The sequence below is a fragment of the Passer montanus genome, unplaced genomic scaffold, assembly GCF_014805655.1.
Source record: "Passer montanus isolate IOZ18808 unplaced genomic scaffold, ASM1480565v1 scaffold3, whole genome shotgun sequence".
Lineage (NCBI taxonomy): Eukaryota > Metazoa > Chordata > Aves > Passeriformes > Passeridae > Passer > Passer montanus.
Genome location: NW_024367707.1, coordinates 18,553,499 through 18,578,811, shown reverse-complemented (window position 1 = coordinate 18,578,811; position 25,313 = coordinate 18,553,499). Strand labels below are relative to the sequence as shown.

The 25,313-nt window shown below is 40.8% G+C and overlaps 2 protein-coding genes across 2 annotated transcripts in view; one reads left to right on the top strand and one right to left on the bottom strand.

Annotated features, from left to right (window-relative positions):
* Positions 1-3,507: 3,507 nt before the first annotated feature.
* Positions 3,508-7,805, bottom strand: LOC120504681 (basic proline-rich protein-like). The gene is made up of 3 exons (XM_039714420.1): positions 7,787-7,805; positions 5,844-7,092; positions 3,508-4,131 (listed from the first exon to the last, which is right to left on the bottom strand). The coding sequence occupies exons 1-3, from the start codon at positions 7,803-7,805 to the stop codon at positions 4,065-4,067; spliced, it is 1,335 nt and encodes a 444-aa protein (XP_039570354.1). The 3' UTR covers positions 3,508-4,064.
* Positions 6,180-25,313, top strand: part of NCK2 (NCK adaptor protein 2) — an 85,959-nt gene continuing 66,825 nt past the window's right edge. Inside the window, exon 1 of the mRNA XM_039714319.1 lies at positions 6,180-6,499. The gene's annotated coding sequence lies outside the window, so the exon portion shown is untranslated. The remainder of the gene's footprint in view (positions 6,500-25,313) is intronic.

Below are 25,313 nucleotides of genomic sequence, written 5' to 3'. Positions count from 1 at the left end.
GATCATAAGCTCTGCAACATTAAGAAGGAACTTTAAAAACTGACTACACAAAATATCTCTAATTTAAATTTTTCAACAGAGTCTTGGTTTATTGTTGTATGCCCACTGTGTTTTTCCTCCCGTTATTGTAAATCACATATATACAGGGAAAATTATATAGTGATCACACTGCTTATGTGATGGTCTTGTCTTTCAATTCTGGATTGAAAAATAACAGAAAAAACAGATTACACTTCTTTATTTTCTGAACCAGAAAAAACCAGATTAGACTATGACCATTGTAGATGATGTTTAATCTGTATGGACTGTACATCTGTCTAGACTGTAGACTAAAATCTCGTGCACTGATCGGTAAGAATCTGCATTACCCATTCAAACAGGAAATGTTGCATGAAGGTAAAATTCATGCCAGCACATAATAGCAGAAAATGACTTACACCGTCTGACCTAATTCAGAATTGCCAACCTCAAACATTCAAAAATTCAATCATGACACCAATCATGGAACTAATGTAAAATCCTGATTTAAAAGCACATTGATTTTTCTTTTATCTACAGGTTTCTAAGTTCACAGAGAGCAGGCTTCCAGACTTTCCCTGGCAGTCATGAAGGATGGAAACATTGTTTTGAAGGTTGCACTTCTTGCATAGTCTCCAGCTTCTTGGGATCAGTGCTCTGAGAGATACAATAATTTTCTATAACAATTAAAATAATTGGCAAAACAGTTTTCACAGGCAGGGCCTATGATTAGTCACCAGTTATTAGAAAATAATTGGGAAGGCTAATGAGGACTATTTGTTTCCTTTTCTGAAACTGACACTAGTCAGACCTCTAAAGGGTGAAGTCAGCCCTTTGATATGAAGTTGATAATTAAGGCTGCAGACACAGTAGAGAGCCAAGTAGGAAGTTTAACCTGAGTCAGTGTGATGTCACAGGATTGTTGTGCTGCCTTCACTCGCAACCTGCAGCTGCTTTTTCAACCTCTTGGCCCAACTCAGTCCCACCATCCCTCTGCTCCATTTGCCCAGGATCCTGGGGTGACATGATAATGTACAATAATGTATCCACAGATAATGTATCTGTGGATCTGCAGCACATCACTTTGCCACTTTTTCAGACCATGGTTGCTGTACCTAGCTGGGATGGGCAGAGAAGAAGTCCTGTCCAGGCACATAAAAGCTGCAAGGTTGTGGCTGTGGGTCCTCAAGGAGGCTGCCATGGAACTTGGCCCATGGAGTTTGAAGGCCCATGGGATGAGCTTCCCTGCATCAGTAAACAACTACATACCCTTGGAAAATGTTCCTCCCAAGCAAAGAAAGCACTGGTCCTTGGCTTTATACAACTCATAAATTGGTAATGCAGCCTACTGGATCTCCAGGTAAGATAACTTCCTCTGCTTCTTTTCTGTTGCCTTTTTCTACACATTTTTTACTCATGAGAGGGGATTATCAGCTTGCAGTCCTGAGCAAAGTCCAATGTGGGCAATCCCATTTTGCTGACATAATCTACCACAGCAGTGGAATGCTGTATCTGCACCATTGGCTCTGAACTGTTGCACAGCTGTGGCACACGTCAGGGGGTTGTGCTCCTCCCTTGAAATGGCTGCACCTCATGGCTGGAAGATGCAATGCCTGTGTCTCTGCACTGTGCAGAAGAGCCAGCTCTAGATAGAATTTGGTATTTAAGTGCAAAACAGAGATTACACAGCAGAGTCAAAACATTTAACAGCAGTATTTTGAATTTCAAAACTGTATGAAAGATCAGTTTTAACCTTTCAATAGAGTTCAAAAGATGTCCCTCAGCACACATCCACTTTTAAATAAACAGGAGAATCAAGGGCCCTGACATTTCCAAAGCCCAAAACACCGGTTTGTTTTCCTTACATAAATACTTCGAATCTCAGCAACTGTCTACAAAAGATAACGATAGAATTTGTCATAGTTAAATGTGATCTGCTGATAGATTTAGCTTGCAGTTTTACAGCACCTTTGGGGAGCTTTGGTCCATTGAATAGAAGAATTTGGATGTATTGTGAGCTCTAAGGACACGTTCTTCCCCTCAACGTTTTTCATAAATGTCATTGAAGATGCAGCAGCCATGCAGTAAGTGAGAAAAGCAGCTGCCTTACCGTCAGGCTGAATTAGAATCATAGTGCAAATATACTTAAGTGACTCAGCAGTAACTAAGTGAGTATTTGGGATCTACTCTCCCCTGGTAGTGGTCATGTAATTCCCCTTCATCCACATGGGCTTGAACACATGTTTTAAGCAGAAACTAAATATGTAGTGATGTAAACCCTTCAAGATTTTTTTTTTGAGACAAAATACACTGACAAAAGTTTTCTGTTATCTTCTGTTGTTATTGTTGTTTGTGTTATTAAAATGAGCGTTTCTTTTACAAGATAGGGAGAATTAAAAATCCCCCTTTTTTCCCCCCAGAATGCCCAAGGTTTTTTTACCTTTCCACTTGTTACTGACACAGTATTAACAACCCCATGTGTATAAACAGAGTTTATTACACTACTGATATCTTTAAAAGGCAGTTTTGAAAATCAGGAGTAGGGGCTTTTGAAAGAGGTTAATCACAGAGTCATAGAATAAATTATGTTTTGGAAAGACTTCTCAGATCATGGAGTCCAACCTATATTAACTTAGATTAGGTATATTTTCACCCCAATGGACTAACACAGAGCGACCAAACACCTCTGCTGTCTACCTCTGAACTGGACAATGTTGTTTTCCAGATTTCCAACTTACCAGTCCCTCTGTCTGACACCCCTGCTAAAATGTCTCCCTGTGGGAGTAGGTATTAGCTCATACTCTAGGTACAGCAGCTGGTGAGAAAACCTGATGCATCTGGAGAAAAGATCAGGTATTTGTGCAGAAGGAGCCACATCTGGGAGATGGTTGTTTTCTCTGGCCATTATGTGTGTAAATATATTAAGTGTGGTTTGGATCTGCGTGGCTGGGATCCATACGTTCACATGCCCATCCTGTGGAAGCCACCGCTCTGCCAGGCCAGTGGAAAAGCCCAAACAGCAGCACACAGGACACAGAAAATGGGTAGTCATGAAAAATGAAAGGTGGAAAAAAAAATAAAGAACTATAAGCCAAAAGACATGCTATTGTTTTTTTTTTTTAGCCTCCTGTGCAAAACATGAACATCAAGATGAACTGCCTATCATCGTGTAACTGCAAAATAGGTCTATCACACAACCTCTGGGTCTGGGGTTTGAATGTAGCCCTGCTTGAAGCAGCAGTATGAGGCATGCTGTTTCTTTGCCAAAGACATAGATATGTATTTCTATTACTTACCCTTTTTTTTTTCTTTATTTTTACTATATATTTATGCCCTTAAGCTAGGAAAAATATTTATGCTCTTCTCTCCGGTGTATATATTTTCTAAGGACAGCACCACTCTTATGCATATGCAAAAGTGCATGCTTTACATATTTACTTTCTTTATACAAAAGTGTGCCTGCCACATCATGTACTGCTTTCACTTCTGTGCATATTCCCCAAATTTATCATCTTCTCATATTTAGAATGTAATTCTCACTCAAATCACAAGCAGCCAGCTCTTCTTAATAACAGTTATTTCAGAGATAACAGCTAATTATGACATTTTAAAAGGCATACATTAATATTTCAGTAGGCTCAATGTTTTGAAATACTACTCAGGGCAACATCTTGGTTGTTTTTGCAGGGAAACCTAAGGATTCATTCAGCAAATAGGCAGTTAAAACATCCTTCAACATGCAAAACCTTTCTACAGTGTCTTCTGTTCGTCATAAGCCACACTTTGGAAAAAAACCCAGCTTTAATGGATCGTTTCTTAATGTAATTAAGTATATTTAACAACAGTATGCTTCAGAGTCCTTAAATTAGTCCTTTGCCTCAAGACAATGTATTCATCCAAATCCCTCCTTAAAACATTCTTATTCTGTAAATCCTATTAGCATTAATCTGCTAAAGTTAGGTGTGTTTTATAATTTTTTTTTTCAGATACCTGTAAAGCTTTGAGAGCTACTGCTCATTCAGCAGCTTATGATTCCTTCTGGAGGTCTAACTTAGCCTGGAAACTTTGAAGGGTTCATTCCACCTTGCCTTGGACATCCTCAAGCCAACAATGCTATAGGGAAAAGAACAAAGTGGAGGATTTATTGTAGGACGGCATTAGCAAGGTGTGGTAAGAAGGGACAAAACCTAGACTGAAACCTAACTGTGTACTATAAATGCAAAGGAGAGAAGGGATAATTCACCTCTCTTTTATCACTTCCACAGTGCATTTTGTTCTAGAAACAACAGAGACTTTTATCTGAAAGTCCTTGGATGACCGATCCCATTTAAATTCAGCCTAAGCCTCTGCAGGCTGGAGTGAGGCCTGACATGCTGTGAGGTGGAGCCAGCAGGGACCCCAAATATTTTCCAGCTCTGAAAAAGCATGGTCAGATTATTGTTTCAAAAGGAAGATTAACACCTCTCTGAACTGAAATCAAATGCATGCACAAAAACCCAGGAAAGGGGATTTCTGTTCCTCCCTGAGGTGCATGCAAAGTCTTTCTTGGAAAAAAGAAGTGGCCACATTTTCCTTTCAGGTTTATCTCACAGGCAAGTGAAAGGCACTTGGAACTTCCCAAACCATCAGTTAAGTGTTGTGAGAATTTGTAAAAGTTAACAAGGGGAAGAGGGAGTTATTTGAGGATTTCTAAACCATTTTAAGCAAGAGCATGGAAAGATTGCCGAGCACACATTTTTAAATCATCATATTTCAAGCTTCTAAAATCTTTGTCCCAAGATCTCACTACTATATTAAGCTTGGTCATACAAAACAAGACAGCAGGGCTGCTGACTTGAATTTGGATTCAGAAAAAGTGGTGTTGCCTAGCCTTGCCTCCCAAGCCAGCAAATGTCTCCTGAGGAGAACCAGTGAACCAGTACAGCTAACACTCCATCCTCCTCTCCCTCGAAGCTGCCGTGTTGTAAAGGATTTACAATATTTTTGAGTGGCTTCCCCCTTCCTCCCTGCCCACCTCGAGGGATGATCTTTCCCCATAGCCCGGGGACACTACTGGGGGAGTGTGCCAAGGGGAACACTGGGACTGGCAGGTTGGCTATTCCCACTAGAGACCAGGGCCACCACAAGGGGCTTCTGTCCTCTGCCTTTAACCACTCGTGGAGGTCTTTCCTGTGAGTGGAGGGGCACAGCAGCTGGCATGGGCTGGACATACACCAATTGGCTTACCCCAGGGACCGGCCTGAAATGTGCCATGGGAGATTTAGGTTGGGTATTAGAAGAAGGTTCTCAGAGGGTGGTTGGGCACTGGAGCAGGCACCCCAGGGAAGTGGTGACAGCACCAAGCCTGACAGAGTTCAAGAAGCATTTGGACTATGCTCTCAGCACATGGTGGAATTCTTGGAGTGTTCTGTGCTTGGCAAAGAGTTGGACTCGATGAACCTTGTGGGTCCCTTCCAATACAGGATATTCTCTGATGCTGTGGCTTGGGTGGCTGCCATGCCCACCATCCTCTGCCGAGGGCACAACACCGCCTGACCGGGCTGATACACGGAGCGCTGAGGCTGAAACTTCGCCCCGGGCCGGCAGGGAAAAGAAGGGCCGGGAAGAGCTACGGCTGCGGCCGCCCCGCGGCTAATGGGCGGCGGCGGAAGCGCCCCGATACCGCGGCTGGAAATTCCCGGCGGCAGCGGCCCCGCAGTCCCGGCCCGTGGCAGCCCCAGGGCGAACCCCGGCGCACCCCTCCCCGCCCCGGGGCACTTCCCCCGGCCCAGCCCCGAAGCGCGCACGTCCCCCCCATCCCCGGCTCTTTCAGCATTCGCCAGTACTTTTCCCGGGCGCTTTGGCTCCCAGCGGGGCAGCTTCTCCGGGAGCACCGGGTCTCACGGGGATGGATCGGGAAGGAGGCGTCAAGGCTCCTGCCGGGCAGGGCCCCCTTTGCCCCGCCCCGCGGTCCCGGAGAGGTCCTCCCGCAGAGGGGAGGGAGCCACCCGGGCTGTCCCTGCCCGTCCTTCCTGCGCTGGGGCGGGGGAGCAGCGGCCCTCCCGGCGGGCAAGGGGGAGCCCGGAGAGCTCCTCCCGCGCGATCCCGGCAGCGGCAGCGGCAGGAAGGGCAGGGCGGGGGCGGGGGCTGTGCCTGTGCCGGGGGGGGCGGTTCGCGGAGGAGGGGCCGCCGCCGCCGCCGCCGCCGGGCGCAGCAGGCAGAGGGAAGGCAGGGAGCGGAGCTGCCGCCGCCGTTGCTGCCGCCGAGGGCCGGGGCCTTGGACGCGTCCGGCGAAGAGCGCAGGAGGAGAAGGAACGGGAAGCGGGGGGAGCCAGCCGGCCCCTCTCGGAGGACGCGGCCCGCATCCGCCCAGGGAAGGGCAGAGGGAAGCGGAGGGGGAGCGAGCGGGCGCCGCCGCCGAGGAGACAAAGAAGCGGAGCCCGCCTGGGCTGGGAGCCTCCCCGCCGCCCGCCCCGCTCCGCTCCCCGCTGGCCGGCCGGAGGTGAGCGCGACCGCGGGCGGGACGGGGATGGGGCTGGGGCCGGGGCGGGGGCCGGGGCCCGCCGCAAACTTGTGGCGGCCGCGGGGGACGACGCGGGGAAGGGGAGCCGGGAGCGGGGGAAAGGCGGGTGTCACCTGTGCGGCCGAGGCTCCGCGGCCGCCCCGCGCAGGAGGGGGCCGGTACCTGCCGGGGGCGGCGCGGGGGGCCCGGAGCGGAGCGGTGTTCGTTGTGCCACGTCCAGTTGCGGGGGGGGCTCGGGGGCGGCTCCTCCTCATCCTCCCGAGTTGCTGCTCGTGTGTGTGTGTGCGTGCGTGTGACAGCCGCTGCTTTGTGCCGCCCGGCCGGGGGGCAGCGCCGGGCCGGGACGCCACCCCCCCGCACCCCTCGCGGGGCTCCGGTGAATGGAGGCGGCGTATCCGGCGGCCGCGGGGCAGCGCCGGGGGAAGGCGGGCAGCGCCTCCCGGCCGGAGAGCGGCGCAAGCCGAAAGTTTCCCGGGCGGGAGCGGGAGCGCCGCCGCCCCGCACGGGAACCGGCGGGCGGGCACACCGGGCTGCGGCGGGGACATCGCCCTCGGTCCGCTCAGTTCGTTTTTCTTTCCGTCACCGACTTTGGACTTCAGTAGGGCTGAGGCCGGGGATTTGCTCAAGGAGCGCCGTGCGCTGTGGCCTCGGTCGATGCCAGTGTAGGTAAAGGACATAAAGGTAAAATTACATCTCGCTTAATGAGTGTTCGGTCAAGCGCATCCCTGCGTGTTTTGGGAAGAAAATTACTGAAGTTTGTAAGTCTTCTCGCCCTGTTTTTAATTAAAAATGTGCCCAGGCTAACAGCTACCCCTTGCTGGCAGGCTAGGCACTTTGGCCTGTCTAAGATCAGGTTGCTAGATCGGGATTCAGGTTTGTAGTTCAGGTTTGACCTGCAGCTGGCTGATCATGAGGGCTCTCGGCTCTAGTTTCTATGTTAATATCTTCCACTGTGTTTTAACAGTAAATGTGGTTCTCTGTGTGCATCAGGGTTATTCCTTGAATTCTGTGGAGTATTTCACTCGGAACTATCATGTTTTTGTAAAACAAAGAGAAACCTTTTGTTGTTTTAAAAGTTGTATGGTGACTGAAAGTCGGCAAGAATTTAAAGCATTCTTCAGCTTGAGCGGTGTTTCTTCCCATGAAGCATTTTTGTTTCTGAGGAACATACTGCTGCTGTTCTAGCAGCTTAACGTGGGAGAATTAGACTTCTCTTTCATGAAATTTGGTAGTGGCCTTTGTAAAAACAAATTTTCATGGCCTAACCATGCGTGGTTTGTATCATCGGGAGTTTGGACTGGTAACTTAATATGGAGGAATTTGAAAGGACTCACTGGGTAGGAGATTATGGAGAATTTCTGTTTGAAAGTACTTGTTTGCCATTGCTTTTTAGGAATCTGAAGCAGTCAGCACCACACAGATGATGTTAATGGTACTGTGTTTTCATTTTTAGGATTATAATTTCTGATGTAATGTTGTTGCTTCTCTGAAATATTGATTTCACAACTCTGGAAATCGAAAGCTTCTGTCTCACCAAGTGCATTTAAGAAGTTAAGCAGATCCCTTTGTCTTTGTAACTGACTTTCTTCTTGTGACTTTGACAGAAGATGTCACTTTCGGGAACAGTGAATAAATGTAGCAATAGAAGGCACCTGTACCATGAAGATGAAGTCTGTAATTAGCAAATATTTTTATATAGGCCATGAAACAGATACAGATTCATTATAACGTTAGCTTTTATTGCTGTTGTTCTGTCATTGCAATATTAGCTGTTGCATTTGCCTCCTACTTCTACCAGATTACATTTCCAATTGCTTTTGTGAAAAAAAATATATACACAAAATCTTTTTTGCTGTGTTTTCCCAAAACTAATAGCAGTTAGCCCTTGATACCCTGGATGATCCTTTTTACTACGTCTTGGCTACTGAACGTATGATAAATTCATATTTTCAGCCTTTGCCTTGTTGCATTACAGGAAGGGAACTTATCTCCCCTTCCTCTTTTCCTCTCTATTTTCCTGGCTAGCTGTCTGAAAGCTTAAGGAAAGGTGTTTGCTCTCTTCCGTGTCACCTCACATCTTCTGTTAGCTAAAGAAGAGGTACAAGGTCAGCAGTGTCTGCTGCTTTTCCAGCCTTTGTTTTTTTGTTTTGTGCCTTGTGTTGCTGTTGGTATGTTAATCCTGTGTAGTGCTCATGGCTTTCCTCGGTGGAAACTATAACAGTGACGACTCGAAAAGTGATACTCAGATAGCTCTGTTTGCTGGTCCTGGTCTTGAGCAGCAGCAAAACTACCCAGAGTATCTGCATTTTTCATGCTCCTTGAGCATAAAAGCTGCTTCCAGACTCATGGAGACAGGTGCTGTATCAATTTACTTGCAGCAGGTTTGAAATCAAAACCAAGGCATCTTTGAATGTAAAGCATAGGTTCTAGAAAAATATTTTCTCTTTGTATTGAGGTTTCTCTTTGTATGATGGTTTCTAAGCTGTGGGTGTTACCTAACCCCACTCCCATTGTGTTTTGAGGAGGGGGGATTGCCGATGTGGATTTATTAGAGGTGTTTGAGGGAGTTTGAAAACTGAAACCAGGCGCTGCTGTGTTTTGGTTAGTTTAGTGAGCCCAGGGTGAGGTGCTGGTCGCTGGACACCCTGCTCCTCCAAAGTAGGTCATCTGGAATGGCAAAGAGATGGAGAGTTGAGGCGCTCTGCAGGAGAGCTGCTATCTGCTTCTCATCAAATAATGAACTTAAAGGTAGTACGCTTTGTCCTTGTATTTACTAGGTATACAGAAATGTTGTAGAATGATAGCTTCCAGGGAGTGAAAGTCAGGAATTCTTACTAGTTCCTGAAGTGAACAATGTTTAGAGAGCTGAGATGGTGTTTGCAGTGGGGGAATAGCATTGTTTTGTCATCCTGAGGTGAAGAATTGAGGCCTGCACTAATCATTTCACCTGTGCACCGTTGTCCAGTCTTTACTACATGAGATCCCACTACACCTTTTGAGAAATTACTTTTCTGTTTGTTTTGCTTTGCAGATTTCTGCATGTTGGCCTAGGAATCCAAAGCTTATTTCTGTTTTAGGTGGTTCCAGTTTAAAATTTTCCTTCAAATTAATTAGGCCCATTAGTTTTCTCATAATAATGTAGTCAACAGTGTTCTGCCCAATTAAACTGTTGCTCTGTTCGGTAGTGTATAAAGTAATTCTTCAAAATGGTAACTTTATGTTGTTTTGGTTTATTTTTTCCTTAAAGTTCTCTTTTTTCCCCATCATAAGAATTCAGAATTGTTTCATAAATGCTAATGACATGAGTAAGTTGAAAGTGCATTGCAATATGAAGTATATATTTTTATATTCAGTTAAGTATATGTGACACAACAAATCAGTTTGTTTCTCGCTATTAATGGAGTTTATAGTTTAGACCCAGCATAAATAATAACTTTGTGTGCAATGAGGTGGCCTGACAGTGTACATTTTAAAGCTTTCATAAAGCATTGAGAATTTTAAGAATTGAGGTGCAGAGGAATAAATCTTGATTAGAGAATAGCAACCCATTGCATTTTAAATTACTGCAGCTATACACAAAACCCTGGTGTCAAGTAAAGTTTTAGAAATACTTATGCTATGAAAAACATTTGTTAGAGTGGAAAGTCACGCATGCTGGTATAGCCTGTATTTGTTCACAATTGTAGAAACGTACTTTGTGGCTTAGAGGTTTTTTATTGCACTTTTTTGTAGGTTTGCTAGGCTGGTTTTGGTCCTGATCTCCTTAGCCGGTATTAATATGGTGACATGTAACTACTGTTGATTATTTGGTGGAGCAGACCATGTGGTGAACAAGGGACACTTGGCAGATCCTTGAATTCTCAAAAGTGATGATTCGCTCTTACAATTGTGACAAAATACAGGTGCAAATTTAAATGCTATGTGGGTGTCTTTTTACTTATCCAGTTTTCCTCAACTCTTATCAGTTACTGTATGCAGGGTACACACAACCACAGGAGCAACCATAGAAACAGACATGAAAACAGGCAGTGAGATAAACCACAGATAGAATGTAGCAGAAATTTTATTAGACAAAAAAAAAGTCGTGTTTTACAGAATCAGGTAGCAACTTGTCTTAGGCAACCTCCTTTTAAAAATATTTTTTAAATTAATTAAATTAAATATGAACTTTGTTTCAAATAATGTTTTATCAGAAAGATATAGTTAGAAAGCCTGTTGTGTTTCAGCAGTTGTACTGTTTGTATAGGTGGGGCATTAATAGCCAAAAATAAATGAGCAGGCCTTCAGTTTATTACTTTTTTGATAGAAAGGCAGATTTTGGCCTTCTGAGATGTTTGAAGTTTCTACATTCCCGAAATGATCAGAGTATTTATGAGTGCCTTAGTAAAGAGAAGTGACACAAGTGTGAAAGCAGGTACTGAAGTTTATGGGGAAGCTGGAGGCTGTGGATGCTCTTCCTGATGCTGTCCTCCGAGTCTGGGTCACGTCCTCTTACAGTGTGAGAAGCTGCTTTTAGCTGAGTGCTGTCTCCTGCCTGTCTTTCCCTATGGGTTACACTGGGTCAGCTCTGTGCAAATACAGAGGAGCCATCAGAGGCTGCAAGAGAACAAAAGCAGGTGCTTTTTGCTCATGTTGGGGTGGGATTATTGGTTCTGCTAGCAGTGCATAATTTAAAAAGTATGTGTTCTGTTTTTAAGAAAATGGAAGCAAGCTCTTGGAAGAAAATTGTCAATTTTGCTTTGGTTTTAACTATATTGTTGTTATTTGTTATTTTCAAATGGTCATTAAACCTTTCCTTCAATATAAGATTAGATCCTTGCAAGGGTGGGAAGGTTTAGAAAGGAATAATGGTATTCATTAAGCAAATAAACTATAAATGAACTATAGTAGGATTTTGTCGCTTTGTTTTTAACTATATTGTTGTTATTTATGTTATTTTCAAATGGTCATTAAACCTTTCCTTCAATATAAGATTAGATCCTTGCAAGGGTGGGAAGGTTTAGAAAGGAATAATGGTATTCATTAAGCAAATAAACTATAAATGAACTATAGTAGGATTTTGTAACTCATCCTTGTCAAATTTAAGTTGGCTGAAATAATGCTATTTGTATACCAATTAAGTATTAGTTAACTATATAGTAAAATAAAACACTTAATTCCTTCAGTCTTTCATAAGTTTGGGAGAGAAGAGGAACACTGTGTCCTGTTAAAACCTAATCTGTATATGGAGAGCTAAACTGCTCTAAATTTTTCAGAGCATTCTGGACTAATAAGCGTTTCAGGGAACAGTAATAAGTGAAGCCTCCTGTTTAGCAAAACCTGTCACTGATACCAAAGCAGATCCCAAGCACTGATCATACTGAGCTCTTGGTTTTAATGTAGTAAGAATACCCCCAGCATACCATGGCTGCAAGGTTTTTCCTTCCTGTTATTACAACAGCAGTGTGTCCATCACACTTGTTTTCTCCCACATCCATTGTGTGTCGGACTTGGCTCCCAGTGCCATCCTGGGCCACTGCTGTTTCAGGGGAGCTGACTTCTTAGTTGACATCCTAATGATGTTTAGGATGACGACAAGGAAAGTATTTTTCAACCTCTTAGTGCAGAAGGAGATACGTGGCTCTATGATATGCTCTTGGGCTGAATTTTGATAGCTGTCATGACAACAAATGACACGTTCATTTCCCTGAATGGATGGTGTCCTTCCAGACACACACTGAGTATTATCAAATTTGACAGGGCTTGAATGATGGCGCGTCAAGGATTCTGGATTCCACCGCAGGAGACTTGGGCTGCTGCAAATGCACACTGCCACCTGGCTTAGCAAAACTTTAGGCTTTTTCCAGGTTTGAGTTCAGGTTTTTTTTAGCTTGTTTTTACAAGTATCCTTTGAGTTTTCATTTTAAATAGATTTAATATTGGTTGAAAATTTTGTTGGTAATTTTAGATTGAAAATTTGTTTGCTAAATAGTAGAAGAGGAAAAAAGGTGGTTGGAGTTCATCCAGTCACTTTAAAGATGCATGTGTTTTAAATGCCTTCAGTATTTTTAGTAAAAATTTCAGCAAAACTGGAATGATAGATTTTGTGTATTATTTAGGTTGGAAACAAGCACTCTGTTCACGGATTTTTTTCATTTTGTGTTAGTGCTGTCAGTCAGTGATGGTACAAACACTCCATGGTAGTTCAGCTGAGAGTGCAGGGCCAGGAGCTGACACCTGTGTAGATGGGCTACAAGCAGGGCCAGTCAGTGGCACAGATGGCTTATTTGGTTTATTTATAGGTTTGGCTGTTTATTTGTAAGGTTGCAGTCTCAGTTGGCCAGGTGTTTCTGGTTTAACTGGACCGAAGAAGTCCTGTAATTTGGGTAAACCCATATAAATGCTATTTTTTGTGTGTTTTGTATTGGAATGTTAAGCTGGATTATGGTCTGTCAGTATCTAGTTCTCTGGTAACTGACTCAAATGACCTGCAAACAGCAGTTTTTCATGTGTGGTGGTGTATTTATTTATTTATAGTTATGAATTACTTTTGTTAGCAGTACTGTCTGGCTATACCTGTAACACAAGTGAAATGACAACTGGTACTGTTTAAGTGCTGGGAAGAAGGTACCATGTTTGTATCTTTAATTAGTCCTTCCTACCAGAACTTGGAATTCTGTGTATGTAGCAACTCTAGAAATGTAAGTGAAGACATAGCATTTGTCCCAGTGAGTATTGAAATTTTGTAAAAATCCCTGCTATTTTTTCAGTTTTGTGGTTTTAATTAAGAATATTTTTGTTTCAGTCATAAAAGAAGTTGGTTATGGTATATCTTGTTTAATTGTGCTTTCCTTTAATCATTGCATGTTGAATGCAAAATATGTAGGTGGCGTTTATAGGCATAAAGACAGGTTTTTTTGCATCAAAAAAGGAGTGAAGCCATTTAGAGTATAAACATCCTGAGCTTTACCTTTCCCATCTTTCAGAAGAAAGATGAAAAGAAAAATTGATGATCAATCTCCTTCCTTTACATTTTCAGGTCTGTTGGCAGTCTTTCTGCTGGTGCTGCAGGGATAATGTAGAAATAATTATATTGTGGACTATTCATAAATTCACACTGTTTTGAATTCCATTTAATTCAAATAGAGAAAGAAATAATGCTAATATCCCAAATAATTAATGCCATAATAAAGGATCTGCCTTCCACTTGACACTAAAGGACTTATGTTCCGTTACATCAAAAGACCTAAATCATTTTGAGCATTCAATATTAAAATTCTAGTTCATGAATATTAGAAATTTAATCAGATACCTCAGGAAGGGCTGTGTGGATTGTGTTGAGTTTAAACACTGGTAATCACAAAGCTTGTGTTTAGTACGAGTATCAAAATATGACACATCATTTTTATGAGCTTTGAGGCTCTTAAGGGATGCATGGGGAATCATAATGAACTGAAATGTTATAGACTTTCTATGGCAGAAAACTGTTAAAGTCTGGGTAATGTCATTACTGTGACAATGTTTGTCTTCCTCCGTTAGTTTTGCCTTATAATACTCGTGGCTGTATTCCTTTAGGATTTTTTCTGGTTTTGCTGACAGGAGATTCTGGATGTTTATTTTATTCAGGTATTTCTTTCACCACTCTGGAAGACACAGTGTCAAAGCTCTGCCAAAGTTTCATTCTTTGTTTTGTATCCCAACTTCTGTCTCCATTTTTGTGGCCCTATGAAAATGTAAGCATGTGCTCAGTACCACTAGTGGTCCTATTGGGGTAAGTGTCTCTTATTTACAAAACACAAAGCTGAGCCATATGCACATCTCTTCCAAGACAAGAACCACTGTTACATTGCAGGTCAATTCTTTCTTAGTTACACATTCTTTACTTGTCACAACATGTATATTGAATTATGGAACTTCTGCTGTAGTGTCACACAGCCAGCCTATTTTTAGAGACAGACTTTATGCCTATACATTGTGTATGACATTACTTTTCCAGCAGTCCTATTAAGTCAGTGTGACTCCTAGTAGTTTAGAATTGTTTAATGAACGGTAATACTGAGCTGTGGGTCAGGCAGTGCTTGCTACAATGCCTGCTTAAGTTGATGGAAAAGGAAGTTACTCCTTCATGGAGGAAACAAGGAATTAATTAGTTTTGTGTTTTATTTAAAAACGTGGAAACCTAGAATTTAAAACAGAAAACCAAAGTGAATGAAAGCAGGAAAAAAAAAAGGGAAAACTAAAATGGAATGCATGACAAGCTCTTGAATGCATTGAGGCTTGTAATTCCTGTTTTGGAGGAACCCAGGTTTGAAAATAATTGTATTAATGCAGATCATGGAAATTCATAACTTTTAAAATGCTTTGCCCTGCCATGTTTTAACTGTATTAGATTGTTTAATGGTGCAGCTAGACCTGAATTCAGTGTTCTGTTATAAAAGTCCTTTTAGCTTGCCCTTGTGATTTGTCTATTCTGTTCTTTGACTTTTTTTTCCTTCTTTCCAGATAGATAATTTTAGTGGTTAAGTAGCTGGTCATTTGGATTCCTTTGAGTTAATATAAGTGATATACATGTGGTTAAAAGAAGATACCATACATAACTGCAATCTGAATTAATGGCCATTGACTTACTCTTCTGCAGCAATGGCGTACATACCATTACTGAGTGTACATAGCATTTGAAGCAGTTTGGTATTTAGTAGATTATACTGTGCTTGCTAAGCAGGTAGTAAAATTTTAAATGCTTCATTCTTCAAAAGTAGCAAGAATCTGATGTCAGTGAGTCACGAATGCAGGTGAGTCAAGGTGGAGTTGTGCTAGAAAGGAGGTCATTTTTCCAATGCCGCTCCCTGGTCAGCTCTGCCTGCCTGTTGCCCACCTGACTGGTAGCAGCCATTGGCTCTTGTTCCTGTGCCATTTTCCTGCCACATGCTTTTTTGAATGTGAGGGTTGTGCCTAGTTTGCAGGATGTCATGCCTGATGTTAAGCAGCTGGATTTCAGAGGATTTTTAAATTGTTGATACTGTTGTTCTAAAATTTTGGCACCTACTAGATATTAGGAAGACCCCCACAAAACCCAACAACAATCAAAACTCCAAACCTCAATATTAATACTTGCACCTGGTATCAGTATAATTAATAGTTTTGGCAGTTGTGTACATGAACCTTTAGATTTTCTTAAGGAAGTACCATTTTATTTTATGAATCTGTAAATACTTAGTTCAAGAAAATCTTTGATTTAGTTGGTACACACCTTGATTATTGTGCTGTCCAAACTGGTGGTGATCATCTGTGCCTTTGCTTTGTTAATATTTTCCCTCCTCCTTTTCCATTGCACAGTATTTTTTAGATAATTAGGATTAGGAATAGCCTTGATTTTGGGCGGACGTGTTTTTTGGGTTGTCTGTAATCCGTTCATATGGTAGAAATATTGAAGCAAAGAAAATAATATGTTAGATAAAAGTAGAAAATAAAAGTAATCTGTCTAGCATGATTGCACACAGTTGGGAATGAGTAAGATTTGTCTGGAACATTGCAGTTACATGATGTGCAGAAGAAGAGTTGATGAACTTTGTGAAATGAGGATACACTTGAACCCTTGCTTACAGTATTTCTGTATAATTGTTTTTAACATTCTTCTATAAATATATTCTGGAGTTGTGTTAGGACATTGGGGTGAGCTCCCACATGGGTTGGTTAATACGTACATTTCCTTAAATAAGAAGAAACATTTTTACATTGAGAAATGTAATAAATAAATGTTCTGCATTGTTTTTCTAGAATTTTCAGTGGCATTGATATGAAGCACTGTAAATTTATGGAAGACTATAATGACTGTGTGCAACAGAGAAATCTGTTTTCTTGCAGCTGCTGTGTGTGATACCTTGTTTTGCGTCACACAGCCCTTTGCTCTAATACCTTTTTCAAAGCATCCAAACCTGCCTCCTTACCCCATCTCCCTTCTCCCTTTGCAGCACTGGGCAGCAGCAGTCTCTGCCTCAGAAAGCCACATCCTGTGGTTAATGCACTCTTTCCAGCAGCACAGGGGCTGTCAGGTAGCTGAATGGCGTCCAGCTGCTGCCTTACGAAGCCCTTTGTCTAACGATCTGCTGTTAAAGTTCCCGTGGAGGCTATTACTCATGTATTCTTTGTGCCGGAAGAGTCTTGCCATTCAATTAACAGCTGTGAATAGGATTTGGATGAAGATATTCTTGTTAGTGTTTTGTTGGCTCTCTATTCTAACTAAATATGTAGTTGCACACAGTCGCAGAAATGATTGCTTATATCTGCTCAGGGTAGGAGAAAGTGTAGGGTGCTTCACAGGCTATTCTGCAGGATATCATATTTTCTACCTTCATATGTATATGCTTGCAGCTTGGTATTTGGGAATGATTAAATCTGAACTTAATGTGATCCAAGTTGGGGTAGGATTTACCAGTATGAACTGTCTTTGGGCTAAGATGAATTGTATGAAAATAACGTTGTACTTTCCTTCGCTATAAATCCTCCTCCTTCTGCTTGTCCATTCTTTGGCGTGTGGGAGAGCTGCTGTAGAGAAAATTGTGTGATGAGGTTCAGCACTGGATCCCAGTGTCATTTGGTGTTGGGGGAATGGTGGAAGCAATATTATTTCATTTTTTTTCTGTTTTCCAATACCTGGATATTCTCTTTTTTGTAATATTTTTTCAGAACATTGCTGTTCTGAAAAGTCTGTGTTGTTCTATATTGAAATGAAACGTAGCCTGGGGTTTTCAGCTTGTAGTTGTGCTGTAATATACTTACTGACAGTTGCTGATTCTGAGGACTTTATATGCAACAATGATCTGAAACATACAAATTTTAAGGGCAGGTAAAAGAGAGAGTTGGAAAATAGAAATCTTGAGTTCAGGCAGGGTTAGATAAAGGATATATGATTCACAGTTAGTAGCCTTAAATGTATATACACATTTAAAAAAGTTTCATGTGGGCATACTTCTAAGATTGCTTTTTAAAGTAATTGTTTTGTGCTTATCAGCTTTTGCTGCAAAGTGGACATAATGCAGGTTGCTGAGTCATTGACCCTTGTAACCAACAATTTGTATATCTTCACCTTGTTTAGCTTCATACCAAGAAGCAGTAGAAATGTCATTTTTATATAAAATCACTAGGTGAATATACTTGTTCACAAAGGAAAGACTTAAATTTTTCTCCAGTATGTCTAATTTTTTATCATTATGTATGGACTTACAGAATGTGCTCAGCTGAGATTGATCACTGGTGTGTGAAATGACCAAATTATAACAATGGAGGGTTTTCTGAGGTGGGTAATATATTTTCATATGTAGCTTCCAGCAATGACTTTAATACACTGAAGGCCACACTTTCAATGCTTCTGTTATTGAAATGTAGTGCTCTGATCGTTTTTCTGCTGAGCTTCAATTTAGAACTTCATCTGGAAAACATCCAAGGGAAAAAAGCATCAAAGCAAAATAATAATTGTCTCAGAATGCAGGAAGATCTTTAAGTATAGAATTGCAATAGGTAGCAAGAGCTTGAAAAAGTGCACTGAACACCTTAAAGGCTAAATTTGTAAGTAAGAAAGGAAAAGACTGGCGTATATCTTGGAGTTGTAGCAGTTTGCTAACCTTGCATACAGGAAATAAACTTCTGTATTCTTACTGTTTATAGCTTCATTTCCCATCTTGAATCTTTTGGCTTTGCTTTACCTAAAGGATTGTTTCCACTTTACTGATAGATCCTCAAGAAGTATATTGCCACTTGCAGAGCCCTGAATTGGTCCTCTGCTGCACTTCAAAGCCACCAGGTGAACTCTTCCAAATGTTTAATCAACTGAGTTATGATACTCAAGCCACTTATGAATGTGTTTAGTTAACTTTTCTGAGGTTTGGATTTGTGACTTTGTAAAGAAAAGCACATATAGGAAGAAGAAGATGATTAAGAGAAGTGTATGCACAGTTGAGAATTGGTTCTGACTCTTCAGCTTTTTAGGTGTGCCGGTGTGAGAACGGTTTCTCTACTTCTTCTGTCAGTGTAGTAATAACTGTGGGAGGATGGTGGTGTGTGTGAGGCTTCAGTAGCTGACAGCTTTTTTGCTTCCTTACAACTACAATTAAAAATACTATAGAAGTTGAATTTCACACTGCTTTTATTGGAAGAATGATGAAAGAAGAAATGTAATCTGGTTTATCCAGGAACACCTCTATGTATCGTGCTAAAGCAATTCAGATTTTCCTTTCTTTACAGTAGGCCTGGACCTGTCAAACACAGATTTTAGTGGTTCTTGAATTGTTCTGGCAGCATCAGCAGATGGTTTCAATGCCATCTGCAAAATATATGGAAAGTTCTGTAAAGCGTGGATTTTCTAGGGTTTTGTTTGGTTTAAGTATGCTTTGCAGTGAATATTAAAATTTTCAGGAAATTTCACATACTTTGTCTGCTGGACTCAGTAAAATTTTGCTGTAGCATGTGGAAGCCACTTTTCATCCCACCACAAGTGCAGTGTACCTGAAAAACCCAGTTATTGGCTGTGGAATGTGTTGGGGAGAGATCTGCTCTTCAGCCTAAATCTTAGCAGACATGGGGATTTTCTTCACCTCTTGTACTACAGAGGACTCTTCTGCTTGCTTTAGTTTCTGCATTGTCTTTTCAGCTCAGCCCACGCATTTTTCTTGCTTTTCTTGGAATAGCCTCCCTAGCTGGTAACACCAGTGACTGGCAGCTCTGTGCTTGTTATGCCTGGGGAAAAAGCCCTGGCTTCCTCAAAGCCCTGTGCCTCTATGAGCTGATACACTCATCATTAGGAAATGTGAGAGGCAGGTGTATGGTAGTCTTGTCTCTGCATGGCTGAAACACTCCTCAGCTGCAGCAGCTGAATGGATCCTGGTCTGGGATGAACTTGGTGGATTGGTGTAGTTGAAGAGTGTCTATGCTATGTTACATATCCCAGTCAATGCTGCCATGAGTCATTTTAGGTGCTTGCAAATATACTCTTCCCAGGTATGGTTGAAATGCTCTTGATTTTCTTTTTTATTCATAGAAATGTTGCGGTAGGTCTGGATTGGACACTGATAATAGAATCATCAGTATTTCTTTGCTTTTTTTTTCCAAGTCACCTCTGCATACTTGGATATATAGCATACATATGCTGTCTCCAAAACAGGTATTTCTATGGAGTACGCACTCTGGAAGTTTGTTACAGATTATAGCATCCACCCCTCCGGAGTATGATTATTTTCTTGATTTCTGCGTGTGTTTGAAAACTTAGTATCACCCTAAAGCATTTCTTGTCAACAGTTACTACTTGCTATTAATTTTCATCTTAGGGGTAAAAAGATGTGTGTTAGGATAACTTAGTTTCAAGATGCAATTTGAGGTTTAAAGCAAGGAACTGTGTGTGCCTGCAGAAAGGGGAATGATTCTCTGTTTCTCTGTATCTGTGATTGCATCCTTGGAAGAAAAAAGCAAGGAGGAAAGTTTTTGTGGTCATGTAATGTTACTTAATTTCAGTTTGCTAGTCTGAATTTTCTTTCTCAGAAAAGAAAATCATTTAATCTGAGATCGCAAATAGTAAAAATTAGACACCCCTGGAAAGTAGAAATAATAGTAGAAGGATGAATTAGTTGATTTCTACCTACAGCACAGGATTCGCTCATTTTGGCAACAGCAAGATGTTTAGTTCAGCTCCGCCAATTTTTTTTTTTGCAATCTCACTCTAATTTGCTGAGTTTGAAGACCGTGTGATTATTTCAGCCAGCAGGAGAGCCTTATTTCTTTTGTCAGGTTTTTTTTTAATGTATTTCCTAATTCTTTAGGGTTTTGTTTGGGAGGGTTTTTTTTTTTTAATGTTACTTCATCATGTGCACCATTAAACGTTTTATGTAGGAATGAGAAGTAATTATTTCTTCTTCAGTTGGTTCTCACTGGAATAGCCATAAAACCCTTGATTCTGATTCTCCACTGTTCCGCAGCTTGTAATTCATTTACTTTGTACTCCAAGTGCAATGTGTTTATATAAATCTACTATTGATGTTGATGTATCATTTCTACTTCAGTCTCACTTAAGGCAAGTGTAAATAACTTTACAGAGTTGCAAAACAGTAGGGAAATAAGCCTCCACAAGCTGAGGCATAAGATTTATTTTCTGGGGCAAATGAGGAGATTCTTTGAAGCCTGATCAAAGCCCAGGCTCTCCAGTTGTGCATAGTATAAAGCTGGTGGCATTTGAGCAGAATTTTTTGGCTTCAGGAGTTTTGGTTTTATTTTCTTTTTTTTTTTTATTGGGACTTTATATCTCTGGAACACATATTCAACATATTTCTGGAAATGACAAGTGTATTGCCATATGGCATACCAGATTTCAAGCCACTCTGAGGTGCATGTGTGAATTTTAGAGTGCCTGGAAGAAATGAATGAAAACCACATTCTCAATTTTATCTATTGCTGAGCTCTGTAGGCAGAGGAATGGGAAGGCTTTGAAGTAAATTCTGCTGGAGGGATTGTGTGCTTATTTCTGAGCCACCATCCTAATGCAGCAAGGTGTAGATGTAATTTATGTTTCAAAATATGCACTAATTTCAGCAGGGCTGTCAGTTTATGTGCTGCTGTGCTATTCTGGGAGATGGCAAGAAATACTGAGCATCTTTTTGCTACTGGCAACTGTTACCATTTTCAATTCTTCGTTTCCAACCCTTTTTTATGCCTAGAACTCTTTTTCAGACTTTAATGCTTGAACTTAATTCTTAAGTATTGTTGAACTGTTATTTCTGTGTATGCTCTGCTTCCTTGAAAGGTTCTGTATTGATTATACTTTGAGTAGATTTCTTAAGCTTTTGTTGGTTAGTAAAAGCTGAGGAAGCATTACTAAAGGTATTTGTACCAGGGTTGTTTTTCATTCTGGAGACTTTACTTGAACTTGTTAAATGCAGAAAAGATGTTTGGGGAAGATGTGTGAGGTTTTGGTTATAAAAAGCATCTCCTCTTTGCAGAGGGCAAGCTATTAAGGTAGTTCCTTGTGATCAGTTGTGTGACCAGATTACACAGTTCTGTGAATTTTCTTCAGAATCAAAGACAATTAATTTTGAAGTTTTTTAAATGTAGAAAGGGGGAAGAAATATACTTGTGAGTTAGCTAATTGGAATGATTAATATTTTGCCACAATAATTGCTTAGCTGGTAGAATTTGATAAAATTAATTTTTTCTTGTTCTAACAATAACTGAATGTTCACAGGGTAAGTCTTGTTATGCTACTAAATAATTTCCCCCAAATTTTTCTTTTTAAAAATGTACCTTGATACAATAATTGTTCATGACCACTTCCAACACACAGCCTCATGCTCTTTGATTTGTGTGAAACCCTAAGGCTTTTCATAAAATTCTGAGTTTCTTCCATGTTAGGTCATCCCCATGATTCAGTTTAACTTGCTGTGTGTCAGTTCATTGCTGTTTCTGACATTGAATGAGAGAATGTGTTGTGTGTTCCAGTTGTTTCAAGAAGATGATGCAAAGGAATGATCTTGCAGGGATGTAAAGCAGCAGTTTTGCAGGTGTTTATAATTACCAGTGTTTCTGGTGTTCTCACACACATGGTGGAAAAATGTTATCCTTCTTCCTAGAAAATACTGATCGTTGGGTCTGTGTTATTTAATAAATCAGTTTGCTGAGGTTGGCTGTTCTGATGAGTTGAGAAGCAGGAAGCTGGGGTTCTTGCCAGTGGCAGCAGGAGGGCCAGGAGCTGCCCTTGGGATCTGTGTGTGTGCAGTCCTCCTCCCACCCTTGGGACAGCCCTCCCTGGTAGGAGGTCACAGCCAGGAGCCTGAACAGACAGAGTGGGGGGTGGGAGTCCTAATGCTGGGAGCATGTCCTCTTAGGTGACAGTGGGCAACTATTGGAAAATTCACGGACTTTTCAAGGAGGAGAAAACTATATACCTTCTTTATTTTGGAATGTTTTTTGGTTTTTTTCCCCTGGTGTGTGATATGTTTTCAGATGATATTCCTCTTTTTGACACAATGGGTTTTTTTAAAATAATTTAAGCAAACTTTTTTTAAAATACAAAATCTTAGTTCATATCTGTATTCCACTTCTGGAGTACAGAGATCCCCACAATAGTAATAAGTCATTGTTCTTTGCTTTTGAAATTCTGTGAAACCATATGTAGCACCCAGTATATATTCAGTGATTTTGGTTTTTTTTATTTGAAATCAAGAATTAGGAATTTTTGAAATGCAATTTCTGTGCATTTTGGTAGGAATAAAATAAAGGACATTTTAGAGTTTTTAACTTTACCTGCTTTATGAACAAGCAATTTTGAAACATAAAGTTTTTTGTCAGGATGGCAATACACTTCTCAAATTGCCATCCATATAGAAACTGATTTTGGAATGGTTTAAGAGCGGTATTAGTACACTGTGAATTGGTTAGTTAGTCCTCTTCATACATTTGTTTCAAAATTCTTCTTCCAACTTTTCTAGACATTCTGTATATATTCATATCTTTAAAAAAAAACTAGGTAAGAAACTCTTGGAAAAAATTAAAAAAAGAACATGTAGTCAGCCATCTGAAGAATCCCTGCCTGTATGATGAACTTTTCATCATGTGTATCTGACTTGGATCAGAATTAGCAACAAACATCTCCTCAGTTCTTCCCTTTCTGAAAGACTGACTTGAATTTGTTAGGATTTTGTTTTATCTTACAGGATTAGACTTTAAGCTGTCAAATACAAAACCCTAGCTAAAACCTGAGCTCTTTTGGTGTAATGGTCATTGCAGTTGATATGTGTTTTCTTTATTATGTATAAATGTTCTTAAATGTATTATCTCTGAAATTTCAGTGTATCAAAACCGGTGTTTGTTCTATGGCTATTGCTGGCCAACCCTTATTTTCTGTGAAATTGTTCTGAATACTGTGATATATCGAGGTTGTTTGTCATCAGGTGAAGTTAAAACTAAGCTCTGCATAGGTCTTCTGTGTCCGTGAAGGGAATTGCTAATTGCTTAAACCTTTCTGCATCTCTGGAGGTTGTTTGTCATCAGGTGAAGTTGAAACTAAGCTCTGCATAGGTCTTCTTTGAGTATTTTTCCTTCTGTGTCCGTGAAGGGAATTGCTAATTGCTTAAACCTTTCTGCATCTCTTTCAGTGTTCCTCTAACATTTTGGCTGTTCTTGTCTTGTTTCTTCATCTTCTTTTTCACTGCTTGACCTTCTTATGTGAGTTATCTTTACTAGCCACTTACTAAAAGACTATATCTACTATCCATGTTCTTGTTTTGAAAACACAAGCAAAGAGCAATTCTGAAATAAAATTGTGATTGCATGCCCATCCAAGCTTTATTGCTTGGTAGGTATTGCAGGAAATGGCACTAAGGAAGATATGATAGCATGTGTTAGCAATCAAAATGTAGCCCTGGTAGATTTGTAATCTCGTTCACGTGTTGGTACTGTTTGGAGAAGCTCTGTAGACCTGAAGCAGAATTCTTGCTGCCCTTAGGCCATCAATTTACACATGCTTCTGGTTGTGCAAATTTTCTTGGAAATGATGGATGTGTGTGGTTGACTTGTTTTGTTTTAGGTTGGGTTTTTTAGTGAAGAATTGTTTCATAACATTTGGTGGTAATTAGCCTGAGTCAGTCATTTGAGATGGGCGGGAGGGGGGGAAATCCTGCCCTGCTAAGAATCACAGAAATCTTGTGATGCTGATTTTTGAGGACCCCATGATCTCATTCCATTTTTTGGTAAAGCTTTTGTATAGGTACACAAGATGCCATTCTAAGTTTGTGGATGTGTGTTTATTAGTCTAGTGGCTTATTCTTTAATTTGACATTATAAATTTGACTGATTAATATGTGCTAATAACTTTCCAAAGCTGGTGCTTAAGTCAGGATTATCTACTCTTCTGCTCACCAGTGTAAGCTGTCTTCAAGTAGCAGGTCCACTCAGTCCTGCCTCTGCTCCAGGGAGAGTGCTGATAGGAAAGAGAACATTGAAAGGCTGGACAAAGAAGCAGTACATCCTTCTTTGAGGTGATTCTTCCTTCATGCTTTATTCAAACAGGAGGCATTTTTGCCATGTGACAGTTTTGAGTTTGGTTCTCAGACCTAAAGTGCTCATTTTGAAGCTCCCATTAGGTTGTATTCTGCAGAAAAGAGGAGCCATGTTTCTGTGGTGAAGCCAGCCAGCTTTTTTAGGTGGCAAAGCTAAAACTGACTTCTGAAACACAAGCTAAGCAAAGGGTGTAACATTTATCCTTACAGTTTATAATTGCGTCACTATCTACTTCAAAAATTTGTTACATAGGTGTAGAAACACATGCTAGAAATTTTGGTTGGTATCTCCTCTGTAGAGTTGCTCTTTTTTCTGTCTTCTGTTTCCTTTGTATCTCAAAAAGTAAGATAGTAATGTGTCTTTAATAAAAATAAATTGCCCTGAGTTGCTTTGTTTCAATATTTTTTGAAATGTTGAATATTGATTGACTCTTCTTGAGCCCATTAATGCCTGTCATCAGCAGGAAATATATGAATTCTGATAGAAAGAAGTTTGCACATGTAAAGTTACTACAAGCTGGTAAAATGCAAGGTGAGAATAATTCTTTTTTGCAAATGAATGAATGGTGTCACCCCGTTTATGGTGTCAGAATCAGTACTAGATAATGCATCATGCTTTTTATCCTTGATATTATATTGTCATGGTGGGTTTATTTCTGATTCCTGGAGCATCACCAAAATTTTGAGTCCTGTTCACACAGCATGTCTGTTCCTGGGCTGATTTGTTTTCTTGTTTGCCACCATATGTCAAATGTGCTAAGAACGTGAAGCTTGTATTG